The sequence below is a fragment of the Gymnoscopelus braueri genome (assembly GCF_963280865.1).
Source record: "Gymnoscopelus braueri genome assembly, chromosome: 5".
In the NCBI taxonomy this organism is placed as follows: domain Eukaryota; kingdom Metazoa; phylum Chordata; class Actinopteri; order Myctophiformes; family Myctophidae; genus Gymnoscopelus; species Gymnoscopelus braueri.
The window spans coordinates 46,260,465-46,281,169 of record NC_137606.1 but is presented as its reverse complement, the minus strand read 5'-3'; the positions used below and the strand labels follow the sequence as shown (position 1 = coordinate 46,281,169).

The 20,705-nt window shown below is 41.3% G+C and overlaps 1 protein-coding gene across 5 annotated transcripts in view; it reads left to right on the top strand.

Annotated features, from left to right (window-relative positions):
• Positions 1–18,017, top strand: part of dock10 (dedicator of cytokinesis 10) — a 128,738-nt gene extending 110,721 nt beyond the window's left edge. For 4 of the 5 annotated variants that reach the window (XM_080428432.1, XM_080428431.1, XM_080428430.1 and 1 more), the window contains 15 exons: positions 283–420; positions 2,061–2,243; positions 2,740–2,850; positions 3,405–3,620; positions 4,346–4,403; positions 5,691–5,792; positions 7,610–7,716; positions 8,419–8,541; positions 8,794–8,907; positions 11,381–11,527; positions 12,004–12,214; positions 13,841–14,031; positions 15,089–15,189; positions 16,220–16,358; positions 16,809–18,017. In XM_080428432.1, coding sequence (XP_080284558.1) covers positions 283–420; positions 2,061–2,243; positions 2,740–2,850; positions 3,405–3,620; positions 4,346–4,403; positions 5,691–5,792; positions 7,610–7,716; positions 8,419–8,541; positions 8,794–8,907; positions 11,381–11,527; positions 12,004–12,214; positions 13,841–14,031; positions 15,089–15,189; positions 16,220–16,358; positions 16,809–16,856 — 1,989 coding nt within the window. In that variant the 3' untranslated portion in view covers positions 16,857–18,017. The remainder of the gene's footprint in view (positions 1–282; positions 421–2,060; positions 2,244–2,739; positions 2,851–3,404; positions 3,621–4,345; positions 4,404–5,690; positions 5,793–7,609; positions 7,717–8,418; positions 8,542–8,793; positions 8,908–11,380; positions 11,528–12,003; positions 12,215–13,840; positions 14,032–15,088; positions 15,190–16,219; positions 16,359–16,808) is intronic. The other variant, XM_080428434.1, reaches the window with a different exon arrangement.
• Positions 18,018–20,705: the final 2,688 nt, after the last annotated feature.

The following is a 20,705-nucleotide window of genomic DNA, read 5'->3' as shown; positions in this document are numbered from 1 at the left end:
TTTACCTTAGCGCTAGGTAGGCTCTTAGTTGCTTGTTTTAGAAAAGAATGCACTTAAGACTTCTGGTGATTAGTAGTTTCGCTCCCTATATGTTGAATGCACTTATTGTAAGTTGCTTTGGATAAAAGTGTCTGCTAAATGACTGTAATGTATGTTTGAGTACAGTGATACTCCATTGCCACCTGGTGGCAATTGAGTATATAGCCTTCAGCTGCACATAGGCCATGTTTAATCAGTGGACATCTAATTGTGTTGTGTTGTCTTCTTCTTTCTGCCCCTCAGAAGCAGCTGCTGATGGATGATGGTCACAATGTGCTGATGAAGAAGGTGTTGGATACATACCTGCTCTTCTTCCAGATCAACCAGTCCACCGCCACTCTGCGACACGTGTTCGCTGCACTCAGGCTCTTTGTACAAAAGGTAGTGACGTCATCATGCATTTCCTTTAGGGAAATGTGGACAGTCTTATACGTTTGATATTTATCATTATTGATAATTACGTTTGACGATATCACAATTTAACAGGTGGCGTCCCTATTTTAAATACGGTACTTCTTTTTTTATTTCAAAAACAGCAAAAATAGAGGATCTAAAGCTCAAAATGTGTTGCATTGTGCCACGTTGTGAGCCTGCTGTATAAATCGTCTGTTTTCTCTATATATTTTGTATGATGAAGTATATAGGGCTGAATTAACTGGTGAATTAAAAATGTATGTTTTTACAAGCCCTGGCTAAAAAGAATGTAACATGGTTAATGCACACATTGTTATTCCATTATCATTCATAGCACATTCATTATTATGTTCTTTACATTCACAAGTAGCATCTTCAAGTTGTTTCTCAGGTCCCCTTGCTTTAACATTAGTTCCTATACACAGTGGTGGAAAGTAACTAAGTAAATGTACTTTAAGTACTGTACTTAAGTACAATTTTGAGGTATTTGTACTTTACTTGAGTATTTCCAATTTCCAATACTTTTACTTCTACTCCACTACATCTCAGAGGCAAATATTGTACTTTAACTTTTACTAGTTACTTTTCAGATATAAACTAATATATAATGAAACATACATTAACCACTTTAGCCCTATTTTATACATAGGCTATTTGATACATAGGCTATATTTTCAAATATTTAGTACTTTTACTTTTGGTACTTTAAGTACATTTTGATGCCAATACTTTTACTCAAGTACATTTTTAATTTTGGACTTTTACTTGTAACAGAGTCTTTTTATATTGCAGTATTGGTACTTTTACTTAAGTAAAGAATTTGAGTACTTTTTCCACCACTGCCTATACATGCCAGTGTGGATAGGGGGACAGGTGTGTTAGTTCCTATACCTGTCAGTGTGGATAGGGGGACAGGTGTGTTAGTTCCTATACCTGTCAGTGTGGATAGGGGGACAGGTGTGTTAGTTCCTACACCTGTCAGTGTGGATGGGACAGGTAAAAGTGTGGGACAGGCTAGACGCATGTGTATTATGGTACTGTGCGGCTGGCTGTGTCAGTTTGAGTCGACTGAGGAATATACTATTCGAAGAGGAATTGTAGCCCGCTTATTCCCATAGCCTAGAATTCAGTGGTTCTCAACCTTCTCAGGCTGCGACCCCCCAAAATAATCATATTTGAACTGGGGACCCCTCACCATGACAAGCACTTGGAAATGTAGGAGTTGAGGCATTACATTTTATTTGACTCGGTTCCACCGATAAATATTGTGAAAATAGCATGCAGATCGGCTATTTAAAAAAAAGATTGCCTCTAATTTAGTGTTATAGTATTTTAGCGGTATCTTTTTATAAATGTGCAGATACCCTGTAAATACACTTGGTTTGTTTACTGTTGAGTGAGAAAATAATTTTACACATTAAGCTAATCATCTGGGGACCCCCAAAAATCATTTGGGGGAGGGGGGTCTCAACACACAGGTTGAGAACCACTGCAATGGAGAACACTACCAAGCTATAAAACTAAGGGTTGCACTAACATTGCTAACAATGCTGCATCACGATGTCAAAGGACGTTGTACTCATCTGTGTTTCTGTTGTCCTGGCCAGTTCCCCAGTGCGTTCTTCCAGGGTAAGGCAGACCTGTGTGGCTGTCTGTGCTATGAGATCCTGAAGTGCTGCAACCATCGCTCCAGCTCCACACAGACCGAAGCAGCTGCCTTGCTCTACTTCTTCATGAGGAAGAACTTTGAGTTCACCAAGGGCAAGTCCATAGTTCGCTCACACCTCCAGGTCAGTTGGATCACAGCGTGCGTGCGTGCGTGCGTGCGTGCGTGCGTGCGTGCGTGCGTGCGTGCGTGCGTGCGTGCGTGCGTGCGTGCGTGCGTGCGTGCGTGCGTGCGTGCGTGCGTGCGTGCGTGCGTGCGTGCGTGCGTGCGTGCGTGTGCTTACAGTATTAGAACATAGTTTTAATTGTATGAACTATTGGTTCTGAGCAACTACTTTGAGGTGAAGTGTTCTAAAACTAATAGCTCTAACACCTCCTCTTAAGGGCCGTTCACACCAAGCACTATAACTATAATGACAACTAAATCGTACACATTGTATTTGTTATAGTTGTGGTGTGAACTCTGCCATCCACTTGACGATTTTTAAAACTACATCTTTATACATCTTTATAGTTATAGTTATAGTTATAGTGCTTGGTGTGGACGGCCCTTTACAGTTGTCTCCATTTGATTGTGGCCTCAATTTGTTTTGTTGCACTCGTATTATCTGTGACTTGTAGGTGATCAAGGCAGTGAGCCAGCTGATAGCAGATGCTGGTATTGGAGGCTCACGGTTCCAACAGTCCCTGGCCATCATCAACAACTTTGCAAATGGAGATGCACCGCTTAGGGTAAACCACATGAACTCTCTCCATCTCCACTGATACCTTCATGTCATGAATACAGTACAATAGAGCAGTACAGTACAGCAATGGTTGTACAGCAACAAACTCTTTAGTGTCAAGGACCCCCGAATTGATATATATTTGTCCATGGCCCCCCATCTGAAAATGTTTTGTGCCAGGGACCCCCAGAAGAGAAGATTTGAGTTAAAAATTCAAAATTATTACATTTTTCAAACACTGTCAAGATCTTTCGAAAATAGCAGATGTACAAGCTCAAGCTTGTAAATCTGCTATTTTTTTAATAGCCTACGTTTAAAATATGGATAAAGGGGCTCAAATCATTGTGATGCTGTATTAATCAATTTTTCTGGGGACCCCTTGGAACCACCTCAATGGCCCCTGGGGGTCCCTGGACCCCACTTTGAGAACCAATGCAGTACAGTACTGTACATCTTCCGACATGTTATGTAAAGTAAAAATCTCCCCAAGTACAGTACCTGAGTAAATGTACTTCGATAACTCGGTAAATGTACTCCGACTCCTTTTCCCGTCACTTCCAGAACACACCGTTCCCGGCGGAGGTGAAGGACCTGACCAAGCGGATCAGGACGGTGCTGATGGCCACGGCCCAGATGAAGGAGCACGAGAAGGACCCAGAGATGCTGGTGGACCTGCAGTACAGTCTGGCCAACTCCTACGCCAGCACGCCTGAGCTGCGACGCACCTGGCTGGAGAGCATGGCCAAGGTGCACGTCCGCAACGGAGACCTGTCCGAGGTACGCCAGAATAGGCCTGTCACAATTATTACCTAATCGCACTTGTTTGACATAATTGCAATTAGTTTTGCATAATCTTCATAATCATCATAATCGTCTCCACGTTGAAAAATGTTCATCATACATATTCCTATGTAGTGGAAATAGCAGATCTACAAGCTTGTAGATAGGCTTTTTTTAAAGTGTAAAATTAGTAAATATGTAATTTCTTTGTATATTGAAGTTATTTTTCACATCTGCCCTGCGCAATTTTTGTTTACGAAGCCTATTAGATTTGTATTTTTTTATTTACAATTAATTTAATTACTGTATAGGTTCCAATGTTCAATGCCAGAACACAATTTAATCGTTAATCGCAATTATTTGTATGACAATTAATCATTAAGTAAAATCATGACAGTCCTATGTCATACCAGCAGCTTTTACCTGTAACCAGAGTTGGATTTGCTGGGGGAGATGGGGGCGATCCAAGCCTCTGCTTTTGATATTCCCACCTCTGGTCATTCATTGTTATGGTTGGTGGGGATACGTTTTATCAATGCTTTAACCCACATAATATCTCAAAAACAAGTGAATTTCAAAATGATCCAATCCACAACGCTGTGAGCTCCATCTGTTCAACTTTCAGCGCTGTAGGCATCAGTGAGCTTGTGTTCTGTGCTGCACACTGTACTTTGTCAAAGCCTGAACCGTCAGAGATGTGTGTTTGTGTCTCTCTGCTGCAGGCGGCCATGTGTTACATCCACATATCTGCCCTGATAGCTGAATCCCTGAAGAGGAGAGGTAAATACACACATTCTGACCAATGCCTCCATGCTGTGTGTGTGTGTGTGTGTGTGTGTGTGTGTGTGTGTGTGTGTGTGTGTGTGTGTGTGTGTGTGTGTGTGTGTGTGTGTGTGTGTGTGTGTGTGTGTGTGTGTGTGTGTGTGTGTGTGTGTGTGTGTGTGTGTGTGTGTGTGTGTGTGTGTGTGTGTGTGTGTGTGTGTGTGTGTGTGTGTGTGTGTGTGTGTGTGTGTGTGCGCGCGCACACGCGTGTGCGCTTGTGTGTTGCTCCTGTGGAGTTGCTGTGGAACATGCAGATCTGTGTAGGCGCACCAAACCTCTAACCTTCAGAAAGTCCTGTAGCAGTGGTGGCATTCATCCTTTCTGTCAAAACGTGCAACGCTACCATTCTGTTTCTCGCCTAATGGCACTATATTTCTGGGTTTGAGATCATGTGCATGCTCAAATTTTGTTGAGCTGAGTGTGCATCACATGCCATGTTGTGTGCATCTTTGTGTGTGTGTGTGTGTGTGTGTGTGTGTGTGTGTGTGTGTGTGTGTGTGTGTGTGTGTGTGTGTGTGTGTGTGTGTGTGTTTGTGTGTGTGTGTGTGTGTGTGTGTGTGCGAGCGTGTGCGTGTGCGATACTGTAGACAGACAGACAGACAGACAGACAGTTGTCATACTAGCACCGCTGTAGGCATGAAACATAGGTAATAATAGAGACATATACAGCACATTTTCAGGAATAGAAAATAAGAACACTTAAAAATTGTAACATACCAATAACATCAAATAACACATACAAATATAGAATTGACTTACGTGCCCGGCACTGTGTGGTGAGAGCAGCAGTGTTCAATGTGTAACTCTCCAGTGAAATATGAGATGAGTTACATTGGAGTGGGAATGGAAGGAATCTCGATATACCCGACTGACTCTCCATTTAAGCCCCATCCTTTCTCATTAGCGTTTTCATTACCTTTATAGTATATAAATAGAGGTTGACATCTATACGTTTGCCATGGTATGGTACATGGTCCTGCATTTGCAATTCTGCCTGCTTGTGTGTGCATGTGTCACCGTGTAGACAAGAAGCATGTGTCTACATCTATCTCTGTATCTTTACACGTGGCTCACATCCTTTACGCTTTATTCAATGTGGCTGTATGTGTCAAAATGGCTAGCAGAGCATGCCCATAGCACAGCTTTTTTTGGCTAGCCCTGCTGACGGTCTTGTCCAAGAGCGAACGCAAACAACAAGTGGACGTAAACCTGTGTCACACCTGCTCCTCCCTTCCCACCAAACAGGCTATTGGAGAGCTGACAAGGCCAGGATGTCCCGTGTGTCCCCAGAGGAGAGCCCTGTCTTTAACTGTAGCTCCTTACTAACTACCCCCCGAGACCAAGACAGTGAGTGTGCCCGCCGGCCGGGGGCCAAGCTGGGGAGGTGGGGCTGGGGGGTTTGAAGACAAACGGAGGTGGGGACAATAAGCCGCGGGGTTGGCGAAAGAGACCTCGTGGGCTTTAGGGCCATCAGCGTCAGAGAAAAAACATGAACTTCTTTCAGTGAATAGCACAGTGTCGTCGTCGACGTTCTCTAGTAAAGTGCACAGTAAGATGGAGCGACGAACACTGCCCGTGTCTTAATGTTTTGAGGTTTGATAGGGTTATGATCACCTTGACTGCTGTTGTTTGTCTTTGAATGTTCACTATTTCTATTTCTCACTGGATATGGGTCTCTGTGTCACTGGGTATGACGTGGAGCACAATCGTGTTAAAGGGGGTGTAAGTGATGTTTTTGCTAAAAAGTTAAAGCTCTATATTTTGATTAGTAATGATTGCTAGAGTGTTGTTCAGTAACAGACGTCTACAACTTTTTAATAAGTAGAAAATCTTCAGTTCGGGATAATAATTATCAGGAGGAAGAACACAATTTTTTAGTCTTCCAGTTTGTCAGCTAATTTTTAGTTTCATCACTTCCCATTTCATTCGTTTATCCGGTATCCAGTATATGTTATCCTTCCTGATTGGATAACGTTGGTATCCCGACCCTAAAGAGTTGGAAAGATGGGGAGACTCCCGTTACAAACACTATAAAGGCCTATAGCTATTCCACACTTACTCAAATTTTCTTTTTTTATCTCTTACACCACCTTTAAGACTATGTTTGAGCTTGTGTAAGATGATATGGGGCACTATGAATGTTCAGTACAAGGACAATTGTGCAAGATTGTTTTAAGCATGGATGTGTGGAGCATGGTTGCATTCATGGGTGTAAATGTTTACAAGTTGAAATTGATAATACTTGTGGTATTATTATTAATACTATGAATACCATTAAAGGGGCATGGAACCCTAGTCTGATTTTGTAGTTTGTTCTCCAGTTCAGGTTAAAAAACTATAGCAGGGTAAAAACATGGCAGGCTGCATAAGCATGACCTTATAGTACACTGTGATGTCAGCAACACAGTTGCAGCTATCAAATGAATAATGGGTGTGTTACATTTAGGTTGACTACTGTCTATTGGCACATTGGTATTCCCATGGCTCTAGGCACACCTAAATCTCACACACCCATTATACATTTTAGCAGCTTCAGCTGTGTTGCTTACTAGCCTACCATGATTTTTAGGCTGCTGTAGTTTTTACACCAACTACAAAATCAGCCTAGGGTTTCTTACATCTTTAATAATAGCAGAAGTCACTTAAATGCTATATACTTTGTTGTACATCAATAGCAAAAATAGCCAATATACAAGCTCACAACTCGTTGCATTGTGACGCATTGTTTGATTTATTTAATTTATTTGATATACTTTAACAGAATACATATGCATATGCATAATATACTAGTTCTTTCCTGGGAAAGATGACAGATAGTTGTTGTGCCGGTGAGGTAAGAAACCCTAGGGGGGCTTATAAGAGAACCCCACTGTTTACATACATACAATTTGAAAACAAACAAAAAATATATATAAAAGTACATACTGAGACAAAAAAGAAAGACAAAGCAAAGTATAATGCTACTACTCATGTGAAATAAAAAATAAAAATGGAAATGAAAAGAGGTGTGAACTTGTAGATCAGCTATTTTGGCAGAAAGTTTTCCTATTTTGAACTTGTGTCTATTTCCGCCTATTATGACGTGTCCAGAATAGGGACGCTAGGGTTCACGTGGTTAAAGTCATGTGTGACAGGGTTATTTATTTCCCTGTCTGCAACCCCAGCATCGTTCTCCATGGGCTGGGCTGCCTTCATGTGCATCAGTCCCAACGTCAAGGAGGAAGGGGCCATGAAAGAGGACACTGGGACGCAAGACACGCCCTACACGGAGGTAAAGAACACACCTTGATCCATACAAACCATAGGCTGCCATGAATTGTAATATTAGGAGAAAAAACCTAAACTTAAACTTGTAATCCAGCAGGTGCTGAACAGAATTAAAACAAGGGGTTAGGGCATAAATCACATCGGTGAATCCTCGGTTCAATTCCCGTCTGGACAGGCCATTTGCCCCTACTCTCTCCCGCTCCGAATTCCCTGTCTCTCTCCACTGTCGCTGTCAATTAAAAGCTTAAAGATGTCCCCAACAATTACCATTGAAGAGCTGTTGCTGACGACAGTTTGGAAGTGTTTAATGCAGGGGTCTTCAACGTTTTCAGGCCAAGGACCCCCTAGCTGAGAGAGAGATGAAGCAGGGACCCCCTCTATATTGTATAAAATTGTGTTTCAGATTAAACTTTTTTGTTTACTTGGTCTGCCCTTTTTTCCCTCTACACCTATACCTAAAAATAGCCGATCTACAAGCTCACAACGCCTCGCGCTGCGAGGCGTTGTGAGCTTGTAGATCTGCTATTTTTGGCTAAAGTTCTCCACAGAAAAGGGATGCTAGGGTTCAAGTGGTTAAGGTAAAAAAAAAAATCATATCACACAAAGATTTGGCGGACCCCCTGTAGTAACTCTGAGGACCCCCTAGGGGTCCCGGACCCCCTGTTGAAGACCCCTGGTTTAATGTACATGCTGTCTGTGTGCACAGGACACCCTGGTGGAGCAGTTGGAGCTGTGTGTGGACTATCTGTGGAAATCAGAGAGACATGAGCTCATCGCCGACATCAACAAACCTGTCATTGCTGTCTTTGAAAAGAGGCGGGATTTCAAGGTGATTCCTCTGTCCATTTAGTGTACATTATGTGCATATATATATATATATATATATATATATATGTGTGTGCTGCTCTGTTGGCCATTGTTGATAGCTACGCCGCGTCGGATTCCGCCACAGAGAGCGAGTTTCTATTTGTCATAATATTATGTGTGCGTGTAGAAGAGTATAACTGTGTGTGTGTGTGTGTGTGTGTGTGTGTGTGTGTGTGTGTGTGTGTGTGTGTGTTTGTGTGTGTGTGACCCACAGAGGTTATCGGAGCTGTACTATGACATCCACCGGTCCTACCTGAAGGTAACCGAGGTGGTGAACTCAGAGAAGCGACTCTTTGGTCGTTACTACCGCGTGGCCTTCTATGGACAGGTATGTAACACATAAAGCACAACACACACACACACACACGCACACGCACACGCACACGCACACGCACACACACACACACACACACAGCCCTCATGTAACATAATACTTAACTACTGTATCTGTCACAACTGTCTGTGTTGTTTATGCTTCACATAAACAACCATGACAATAAATGCTGCGGGTAACAGATTTACAACTATAAATTACATACAGCATGGGACATCAGATTGGATGCCTGTAGGTGCTGCGCTATTTGAATTGATTTGAATTACTCCACACTGCTAGGGGTGTCGTGATTCTCCAAATCCACGATTATATTTTGCTTTCGATGTTAAGGTCGATTTAAACTTTTTTAAGTTTTAAATTGGCAGTTGGAAAACAATTCCTGGTGGCTTTTTGCGAAACCCTTCTGCCATCTCTCTTTTTTAGCTGCAGAGCGCACTTCCGCTTATGTTGATTGGTCGATTGATTTTAGTTTCACCCCTACACATCACACGTACTGTATGATGTGAATTATTAACTGCATACAACCGTGGTTGTATCCCTGAGTAACTTCACATCCCTGGCTTTATCTACAGTATAGAAAGCAATGGTATGTGTTGGGGCTTTAGTTTGAAGAACTTGGATCCTTGACACAGTTTCAAACCTGTTAATGAGGGAATAATATTATACATGGCTTTGCAGAGATTAACGCAGTTTTATGCAGGTGTTGGGTTGTTTGTAGAGATGAGATTAGAGAGAGGGAGGGGGGGGGCTGATTTAGAAGGAGTCAAACCAGGACATTGGGTCTTCTCAGTCACAAAATCTACTTAATGATTTTGTAGTTCTATCAGTGCTAGAGATGGTAAGAATGAGGTCAGAGTCTCTCTTCAACCAGACAGTTCCTTTAATTCCATCTGTCTGCTCTTTTCTTCTTTTTGTTTATTTTCTATATCAAGATTGCGGTAAGTTTTTCGTTTGGTGTTTTTTTTTCTTCTTTTGTTTCTCTCTTCTAACCACTTGACCTGTCTTCTCCTTCCACCTCTATTAACAAACACTGCTCTGACCCCTTTGACCGGTTCCTCTCCAGCCTGCTCTTCTCTATTCTGTATACATATTCGTGTATATAATATACTGTATATGTATAATATATGTTTGATATGTATACTTCCCATAATCTATAATCCAAGATTACCTCTTGTGTCTTGTTAGTAGGAATGTTTAACGTTCCGCAGGACTTTTGTCAGAACGTTTAACGTTCTACAGGACTTGTGTCCAAACGTTTAACGTTCTACAGGACCTGTGTCCGAACGTTTAACGTTCTACAGGACTTGTGTCCAAACGTTTAACGTTCTACAGGACCTGTGTCCGAACGTTTAACGTTCTACAGGACTTATGTCAGAACGTTTAACGTTCTACAGGACTTGTCTCAGAACGTTTAACGTTCTACAGGACTTGTGTCAGAGACAGGCAGAGACATTGCTGATAAACCTCACTCACCTTTGACCTTTTCACACCCATGGTGCTTTGACAATGACCTCTGAACTGCCCCCATCCAGAGCATAACGTTGCTTCCTCGTTCTAACAATCCGATGGTTTGCTGTGACGTAATTGTTGTTGTGATAAACGGGGACATGAGAAACCGCTCTTGACGCCACATGAATCTGACTCGACACGTTTCAAAGGAGGAACACAAATGAACTATTTATGAACAGTGTATGGACACACACACTCACACACACACACACACACATATGGTGTGGCTCAGGAGGTAGAGCGGCCGTCTGGGATTCAGGGGGTCCGCGGTTCGAACCTCCAGGCTTCATGTCGCCTGGTTAAAGCCTGCAGCATTACAACAAACGACTCCCAACTTTTTTTCGGCTTCGGCAGTGCTTGCCAAACCGAACAACGTTCTTAGGAAACAATGCTATTTTAAAAACTACAGGTCAGCTCTGAGTTTTAACGTTAGACCGTAGTCTAATGTAGTCTGCCTAGCAACACCACAGCTCACTCAAACCACTGAAACATTGTGTAGAGTGCTGGAACAGTGGTTTTACCACCATCAGAGAGGAATTATAGAGGTGTTTGTATCTCCTAACCTCCTCAGCCAACCTCTCTTCAAAACTATCCATTGTTCACAGCTGGCAGAATCAAGCCTTGGGCAGAATGCATAAACAAAAATAAATAAATCACGGCCACATTGAACCTCTGACCAATCACACAGAATGTTCGGCTAGGGTGTTCAGCTAGTTCAAAAATCTTGGAGGTGGAAGAACTTCCAAACAGAACGCCGGCAAGGCACTGCCAAAGTACTTATTTTGTTCTTACTGACAAAAGAAGATGCCAAAGAAAGCCAAAAACCTTTGTGTTCGTTTGGAGTATGTTGCAGCCTAAAGTGTCCCTGAGCACGACACTTAACCCCAACTGCTCCCCCGTGCACTCACTCTACTGCAAGTAATTTACCCTTTGGGATTTTGCCTGTATGTTGCGGCAGGGTTTCTTTGAGGAGGAGGAGAGCAAGGAGTTCATCTACAAGGAGCCTAAACTCACAGGGCTGTCAGAGATTTCCCAGAGGCTGCTCAAACTCTACTCGGATAAATTTGGAGCGGACAACGTCAAGATGATCCAGGACTCCAATAAGGTAACTGACAGCACGGTCCCCATAATCACATTCACCTCCACATTTAAGCTGACAATTCAACTCTGGATGTACCGTAACTTATGTGGGAGTGTGTAACTTCAGTGCATAAACTGTGAAGCTAATACATTTTGACAGATTTCGAATTGTAAAAAATATATATTATCTTAATCACTACACACTTGCCAAATGACAAATAGTGAAAATAGCCAAACATTTTGGAAAAAGTTGAAAAGGTTTGAAAAATGGAACATGGTTGACATATTTTTTAAATTAAATTGTTAACTGTGATATTATCAAACATACAGTAAATCAAACATATCAGGCTGACCATAAGAAGGGATAAAACAATATCAAAAGCAGAGGCATGAATTCCCCCACCATCCGCCCCAGCAAATCCAACCCTACTGATACATTTGGTAATATTCCGGTATTCGTGCATTATAGATCTTTCAATGGCGAATAATATTTGACCACAGGTGAACCCCAAGGACCTGGACGCCAAGTTCGCCTACATCCAGGTGACCTACGTGGTGCCATACTTTGATGAGAAGGAACAGCAGGACAAGAGGACAGACTTCGAGAGGCACCACAACATCAACCGATTTGTGTTCGAGACGCCGTTCACTCTGTCAGGGAAGAAGCACGGTGACGTGGAGGAGCAGTGCAAGAGACGCACCATACTGACCAGTAAGAAGACCATACTAGTCTTAACCAGTGGTTTTCCTTTTCAGGCCGTGACCCCCAAAATAATCACATTTGAACTGGGGACCCCCCACCCTGACAAGCACTTGGAATTGTAGGTTGAGGCATTACATTTAGTTTGACTCGGTTCCACAAATGCAAATTGTGAAATTAGCCGATCTACATGTAAATTAGATCGGCTATTTTCATAATAGTTTCCTCTTTCTTAGATAAAATTTGACAATTTGAAAAATTTTTATAGTATAGTTTGTTGATTACTTTTGACACAGTAATGGTCTTATTTTTGAGTGGTGCTAGCCACTCCAAGGAGTGACTTTGTCTGTGTGTGTGTGTGTGTGTGTCTGTCTGTGTGTCTGTGTGTCCGTATGAGCACGGCCTCTCTGTATGTTTGAGCACAGCCTCAACAGCTGCGGCTGATTGCAACACAAAGATGCAACCAGTTACACTAATTATACACACACACACACACACACTCACACACACACACTTTTGAGTAAAAATACTTAACATGAGTAAAAATACTTAAAATTAGTAAAAATACTTAAAAATACTTAAAATTAGTAAAAATACTTAAATATTAGTAAAGATACTTTAAAGTTCCTAAACTGAGTAAAAATACTTAACATGAGTAAAAATACTTAAAATGAGTAAAAATACTTAAAAGATGTTAAAATGAGTAAGAACACGTAAAAATCAGTAAAAACATTTTAAAGTACTCAAAATGAGTAAAAATACTTTGAAGTCATCAAAGTCTGTAAAAAGTAACTAACGAAATGAACTCATGAAAGGCACCACTCTCTTCACACTGGGTGTGATTTTTTATTTTACGTTTTATTTTAGCAGTATTAAAAAGGTCTTAAAAGTCCTTAAATCATAACTTTAGAAATGTACAGATGCCCTGTATACACTTCCACTGTATGTTGGTTTGTTTAAGTGAGAAAACGTTGTACACATTAAGCAAATCATCTGGGTCGCCGTCAAGCACCACGTCGGGGAGGGGGAGGGGCTGGGTGCGGGCACTCGGCTCCTCCTGGGCCTTCTGCTTCTGTTTCATTTAGGGGGTTTTCTCGGGGACCGCTAACAACATAGTGCCAGTCTAGAATGTTGGAGGGGAGAGGTTCTGCACAGATGTAAGGCACCGGGTCTTTATTCTGAGGTAATCCTGTTTTAGTCGCTGGGTGGCTGTAGTTGGAGCTCTCTTGTTCCCGATGCTGTTCATCTATTTTCTCCACAGCGTGTAGACCAGATGTAAAGCAGTTGTTTTGGTTGACAGATCCAGGCGGGATGAAACGAGGACAACGGCGTAGTGTTAGCTTAGCAGCTGTCGCCAACACTGAAGAGAGGAGAAATCTACTTTTTGAAATATTTAACATTAATATTATAATGGATCAGATGGAAGTCAATGTGGCTCTGAACAGGCTGAAACCATGCCCAAATGTGGAGTTAAACATCATAGATAATGTCATAGATGACTAACGTCACAGGCTGGTCACATGAAGTCCCAGATCCACATTGGAGCCACGCCGGCGTTCTCATGTGGATCACGAGATCATAATTCACATAATTCAATATTTTATTTATGTATGTATTTGTCCTGTGTCCTTTCTTCAGCCAGCTCCAATTTCCCCTACCTGAAGAAACGTATCCAGGTGGTGGAGCAGCAGAGCACCGAGATGAACCCCATCGAGGTGGCCATCGACGAGATGTCACGCAAGGTGTCTGAGCTCAACCAGCTGTGTAACACGGAGGAGGTGGACATGATCCGACTGCAGCTCAAACTGCAGGGCAGCGTCAGCGTCAAGGTGCGAAACCACTTCTGCGCTTTGCCACAGTATAACAGCACAGTCCAGCAGTGGTGTAAAGTAACTAAGTACATTTACTTAAGTACTGTACTTAAGTAAAATGTTGAGGTATTTGTACTTTACTTGAGTATTTCCAATTTCCAATACTTTTACTTCTACTCCACTACATCTCAGAGGCAAATATTGTACTTTTACTCCACTACAATTATTTGAAAACTTTAGTTACTAGTTACTTTTCAGATATAAACTATGATATAATGAAACCTACATTAACCACTTTAAACCTATTTTATACCTAGGCTATTTGAAAATAGCAGATCTACAAGCTCACAACGCGTCGCAACGCGACGCGTTGTGAGCTTGTAGATCGGCTATTTTCAAATATTTAGTACTTTTACTTTTGTACTCGAAGTACATTTTGATGCCAATACTTTTGTACTTTTACTCAAGTAAATTTTGAATTCTAGACTTTTACTTGTAACAGAGTATTTTTATATTGCAGTATTGGTACTTTTACTTAAGTAAAGAATTTGAGTACTTTTTCCACCACTGGTCTCAAGTCACGCGACCATGTTGTGATCATTTAAAAATCTAACAAGTGCCTGGTGGCTCAGCCAAGATAAAGCACTGAACATTATGCTCCTTGTGAGTCGTGAGGAGCCAAGTTCAAATCCAAATCCCGTCATGTCCCGTCCTGCCTTATACAGTACTTGCACGCCATATCTTACACCGGAAATGGGCTTGGTGCATCATGATGTAATAAAATAAACTCATGAAATCATGAAATCATTAATTAATTAATTCACTCATTCACTCACTCACTCACTCATTCACTCATTCACTCATTCACTCATTCACTCATTCACTCATTCATTCACTCACTCACTCACTCACTCACTCACTCACTCACTCATTCACTCACTCACTCACTCACTCACTCACTCACTCACTCACTCACTCACTCACTCACTCACTCACTCACTCACTCATTCACTCATTCACTCAGACATAATATGGTACATTACCATATATACTTATTTACGTTATGTGTTTTCAGGTAAATGCAGGGCCCATGGCTTATGCCCGGGCCTTCCTGGAGGAGAAGAATGCCAAGAAATACCCAGACAACCAGGTCAAACTACTCAAGGAGATCTTCAGGTGGGATAGAAGTTAGAACTGCTTGCTTGAGCTGAAAGCTTACATATTGTAAGCATATTGTACATATTCTATTGCTACCAGTAGATGGCGACAGAAGCCCAAAAGTTAGAGGAGTGTGCTTGTGGACTGGATTTTCACTTCAGTGTTTCCCCCTCAACTGCTGTTGAGGCTCCATCGAGCAAGCAGGCACTTTAAGGTCCGCACCACTAGTCAATACATTTCATTTTCTATTAACAGGTCATATATCACAGATTATTTGGCCATATATCACAGACCATTTTCTCCATAGTTATAAAAAAATATACCTCAATATCTGAGTCAATGTTGGCTAAACATCAGTTAACCACTTAAACCCAACATACTGTTGTACATCAAATAGCGAAAATAGCGCTGCAATGTGAAAATAGCAGATCTATAAGCTCACAACGTGTTGGGTCGCAATGCATTTTGGATGGATGAAGATCTGCTATTTTCTCTATTGATCATGCGACAAAGTACAGTATACAGCAGTGGTTTTCAACCCTTTTCATATCAAGGTCCATTATTTATTCAGCATTTGAGCCACGGACCACCATTTGATGAGATTTAGACTCTCAGACCCAAGACTTGGAATATTTTTTTGTTGCTGGATAAGATTTTGTCCACAATTCCATGCTGTATTGATGTGGTACCTGTAGGAGAGATAACAGGCCAACGTTGATCAAAATAGCAATTCTTCTACATTCTCTAACTGTGTAGACTTCTTGTAAATTAAGTAATGCAGATGTTTAACAATAATTTAACTCTTGAGAGAGTAAAATTAAATATGAAATATTTTACGGTCTCAAGAGTTAAATATCTATAAGGGTCCATTTGGTTACCAACTCTCCATCATTTAGCTGGGGACCACTTGGAACCCCCTCAAGGACTACTGGTTGTCCCCGAACCACTGGTTGAGAAGCACTTAGTATACACTAAGGATGTTGCTGTGTAGAGGCAGTGTACGTACGGTGCCTAACTGCTGGTGTTTGTGCTCATGTTGGTGGTGCAGGCAGTTTGCAGAAGCGTGTGGACAGGCCTTGGATGTGAACGAACGTCTCATCAAGGAGGACCAGCTGGAATACCAAGAGGAGATGAGAGCTCACTACAGAGACATGCTGATTGAGCTGTCTGGCATCATGAACGAACAGGTCTGTCTGTCTGTCTGTCTGTCTTTTACAATCCGTAAGTTGTATGTCCAACTTCAGATTCGAGCCCTGGGTCTCATGCGTGGGAGACCAAACATCTACCGTTCATCCCAAATGAAATCCCTGCTTTCCCATGGGGTATATTGTGCCTATGAGCTTCAGGCAGTACTACCAGTAGGTGTCCTACCCGACACCAGGGTCTAAAATGTAAACGTCTCAATGGAAGAGTAGGAAGACCACCTCCACACCACTGCAGATGTACTGGTTGTATTGTATTAACATAAGATTCAGATTGATTAAAATAACACTTTATTCATTAAAATAAGTCCTGGATTACAGCTTTATAACATACACTGTAATTTTTTACAGACAAACTATTGTTGATGATACTAACCTTCCATCTGTGAAATGTGCTAGTTTAAATACCAGTGTTCTCTCTCTCTCCCGGTACAGATTCCTCACACAAGACAACCAGGAACAGAACGACACAGCGCATACTAAACGGCCAATAGACTCATTCATTGCATTGGAAACCGTGGGATATTTCTGTTTCCATACAAAAACTATTTTCCAGCCCTAAAACTCTTTTCTTTTTTGCTTGTTGCTGACTGTTGTGGTTTCCTGCTGTTTAGTGGGCATTAGGGGACGTAACGTTGGAACTATGACTTATGGGAAATGTAGTTAGAAAAAACAAGGGAAGAGGTGTGTAGACTGTGGTTGTGGTAGTCTGTGGGTCCTGTTGATGAACATTGACTATCTAGAGGCCGGGCTGCTGGGACTGTTAGCTACTTAGCTAATGTTGTTTTTTTGTAAAGACTCCATCCATGTATAGTATGGACTTGCCTGTCCTGAAAACAGTTTTGTTACCTTACATTCTTATTATGGCCCGATTTATACTACGTCCTACGGCACTGTCGCGGACTGAAAATAGCCGATCTATAAGCTCACAACGCGCTGCATTCTCGGCTATTTTCAGTACGCGACGCCGTCGTATGACGGAGCATCAATTAGGCGTTATTCACTTTGATTGACACTTTCACATGCAAGAACATACAAACAGAAATACATCACACACACGTGCACACGCGCGCACACACACACACACACACACACACACACACACACACACACACACACACACACACACACACACACACACACACACACACACACACACACACACACACACACACACACACACAGAAAAAATGCGCCTTCTCTCCACAACCCCGTCCCCTTTTAGAAAACAGTGACCTTATTCAAGCTTGAGGTGCGTTCAACTGAACATGTACGTTTTTATTCTGGTGCATTTTTAATTACGATATTTCAACTTTTCTGAAGATTATCATTGTACTTCAACCTATCGGACAAGAGAACCCTGGATGATGACTGTAATGTGAACAGGCAATGAACCTTGGATAACACGTCTTAACTAACCAAGCAATCTGATTGGTTGAGCACACCTCTAGACTTCCTGTCTGAATGTAGAGCAGTTCCATATTACCACTTTGTATCCTTGCTAACATTCTGAAATTCTCAGCTTGCAGATTTTCAAACAGAAAAACTTTATGTTTTATAACATTTTTATGATTGATGTCATTGTTATTGTTATTATTTCCTGTACTGTTTTGAATTGTAAATAAGAAATATTAATATTTAAAATGTTTCAGACATTTCTTTTTTTTTATATATAAAAAAAATACAATATATGAATATTTGTTTAGCTAAATTAAAAAACGAACAAACTAAAGTTTTATGTATAACATTTAAATAAAATTTTGTTAATGTCCGAAACTGATGTGCATAGTCCTTCTGAAATACAACCAATATTCCTCTCTAAAATACCCTTGTCTGATTTACAATTTAAATATGTTAATTTCAGCAATAATTTGTTGTCGAAGAACACATAATTTACACTCATTGTTCTGTTATGGTCAAAACAGGAACAGTCACTGAAGAGACTATGGCCCTGTCTGGAATGGCATACACTAACGTACTATTTAGTATCCTATGTCTGAAAGCTTATTAGCTACTAAATAGTATGTGAGATGCATGGTAAATTCAGGCAATTTAGTAGTATTCAACACTGTGGAGACGGCTAGAAATAAAGCATACTGTTTGGTAGATACTATACAGTATGCTGAAAATAGCATACCGTTTAGTAGTACCTTAGTATGAGATTTAGAACGCAACCCATATCGTTGCTACTGTGCAGAAACCCAGTATGTCCATATCTATCATTTTATATTTTTTCATAAATAAATGCCCTATTCTATATTATACAAAAATAGCCAAATTAGCCGATCTACAACCTACAATGGCATGCCCAAAATAAGGTGGTAAGTCTGTCTGTGGGTTTTACACAATATATATAATTACAACATTAGATGCACTGTACACAGGCTCTTTTTTCCCCCAATTTCCTGAACAATATTTATTTTTTTGGACATTGTGTTTTTTCACCTGACAGCAAAGATATTATTATTTGTTCACAGTGCTTCATTGTGGAGGCAAATAATAGTGCATTTCCTTTCAATCCTGGCTAAGGATACTGAGCACATTACGGCCAGCTACCCTTCTGCTGTCTGCGAGGGAAAGTAGACATGGATGAAATGGAAGTGAAGGTTCCAGCTGGGCACCTCCACGCCTCATATCCTGTCTGTTGGCTTGATAGGAGACCAGGCGGTGTAATTATAGATAATTGCCGGGTCCTTCACCTGCTCAATGGGTGGATGTGTGTGAAGTGTGATGAGCAAAGTCGTTCTTTGTGTCGTCGGCTGGCACAGCAAGAAAAGAAAATCATATTTTTATTTTCTTTCTTGTCACCTCACAAGCAGCACAGACAATGAAGACATAAATTACCATTAAATGCACCGACTCTTAAGTGTCACCTTTAGACATTTTGTCAGATCATTTTGTGCACGGTGTGAATGTAACTCTGCTTATTGTGCTACTCTAGGTTAAAGCAGCCTTTGTGAAGGTGAAGACGCCGCAGCCTTTGAGTTTTAAGACTTCAAAGCAGCAGGATGAAAGAGGTCAACCTCTCTTTGATCCGACAAAAACCTTTGGCTTAGAATCAACCTTGTGATGACCACAACACACAAACACTGTACTGACCATAGCACACACCGACTGATAACAATATCACACACTGACTGACCACTTTACTGAACTTTTAACATTACATCTAGTACTACTCATCCAAAAACGTCTCGTGGCCACGAATGGCCTCTAGTGTCATGTTTAGACATTTCTCTAGTCTGGAACTCCAACAATGTCTGAAATAGACGCCCCAGGCATGTGCTGTCACATGATGATGCAGTACAGACCATATAGACTCAACATTGAACACAAGGCTCAAGCCTGACTAAGCAACACTGTCCAAGTTGCATACCAATAAGGTGGAAATTGGTTCTGATTATTCCATCATCATCAACATGGTACAAAAGAGCATCCTCATCGGACACGAAAGGTACCTGACGAGTCAGACTCAGGGTTCCTGACTTGTGACTAGAATAACTTCATAAATGTCACTTTAACTTTGGGTTCCTAATCAGACATTGACATGGTCACTATCATGTGACATGACAGTGACCATGATACTGACATGATACTGACATGACACTGACCATGATACTGACCATGATACTGACATGACACTGACCATGATACTGACATGACACTGACCATGATACTGACATGATACTGACATGACAGTGACCATGATACTGACCATGATACAGACCATGATACTGACCATGATGATACTGACATGACAGTGACCATGATACTGACCATGATACTGACCATGATACTGACCATGATACTGACATGACAGTGACCATGTACTGACATGATACTGACATGATACTGACCATGATACTGACATGACAGTGACCATGTACTGACATGATACAGACCATGTACTGACATGACACTGACCATGACAATGACCATGATACTGACCATGATACTGACCATGATACTGACCATAATACTGACCATGATACTGACCATGATACTGACATAATACTGACCATGATACTGACCATGATACTGACCATGATACTGACATAATACTGACCATGATACTGACCATGATACTGACATAATACTGACCATGATACTGACCATGATACTGACCATGATACTGACCATGATACTGACATAATACTGACCATGATACTGACCATGATACTGACATGATACTGACCATGATACTGACCATGATACTGACATAATACTGACCATGATACTGACCATGATACTGACATGATACTGACCATGATACTGACCATGATACTGACATGATACTGACCATGATACTGATCATGATGCTGATGCGATACT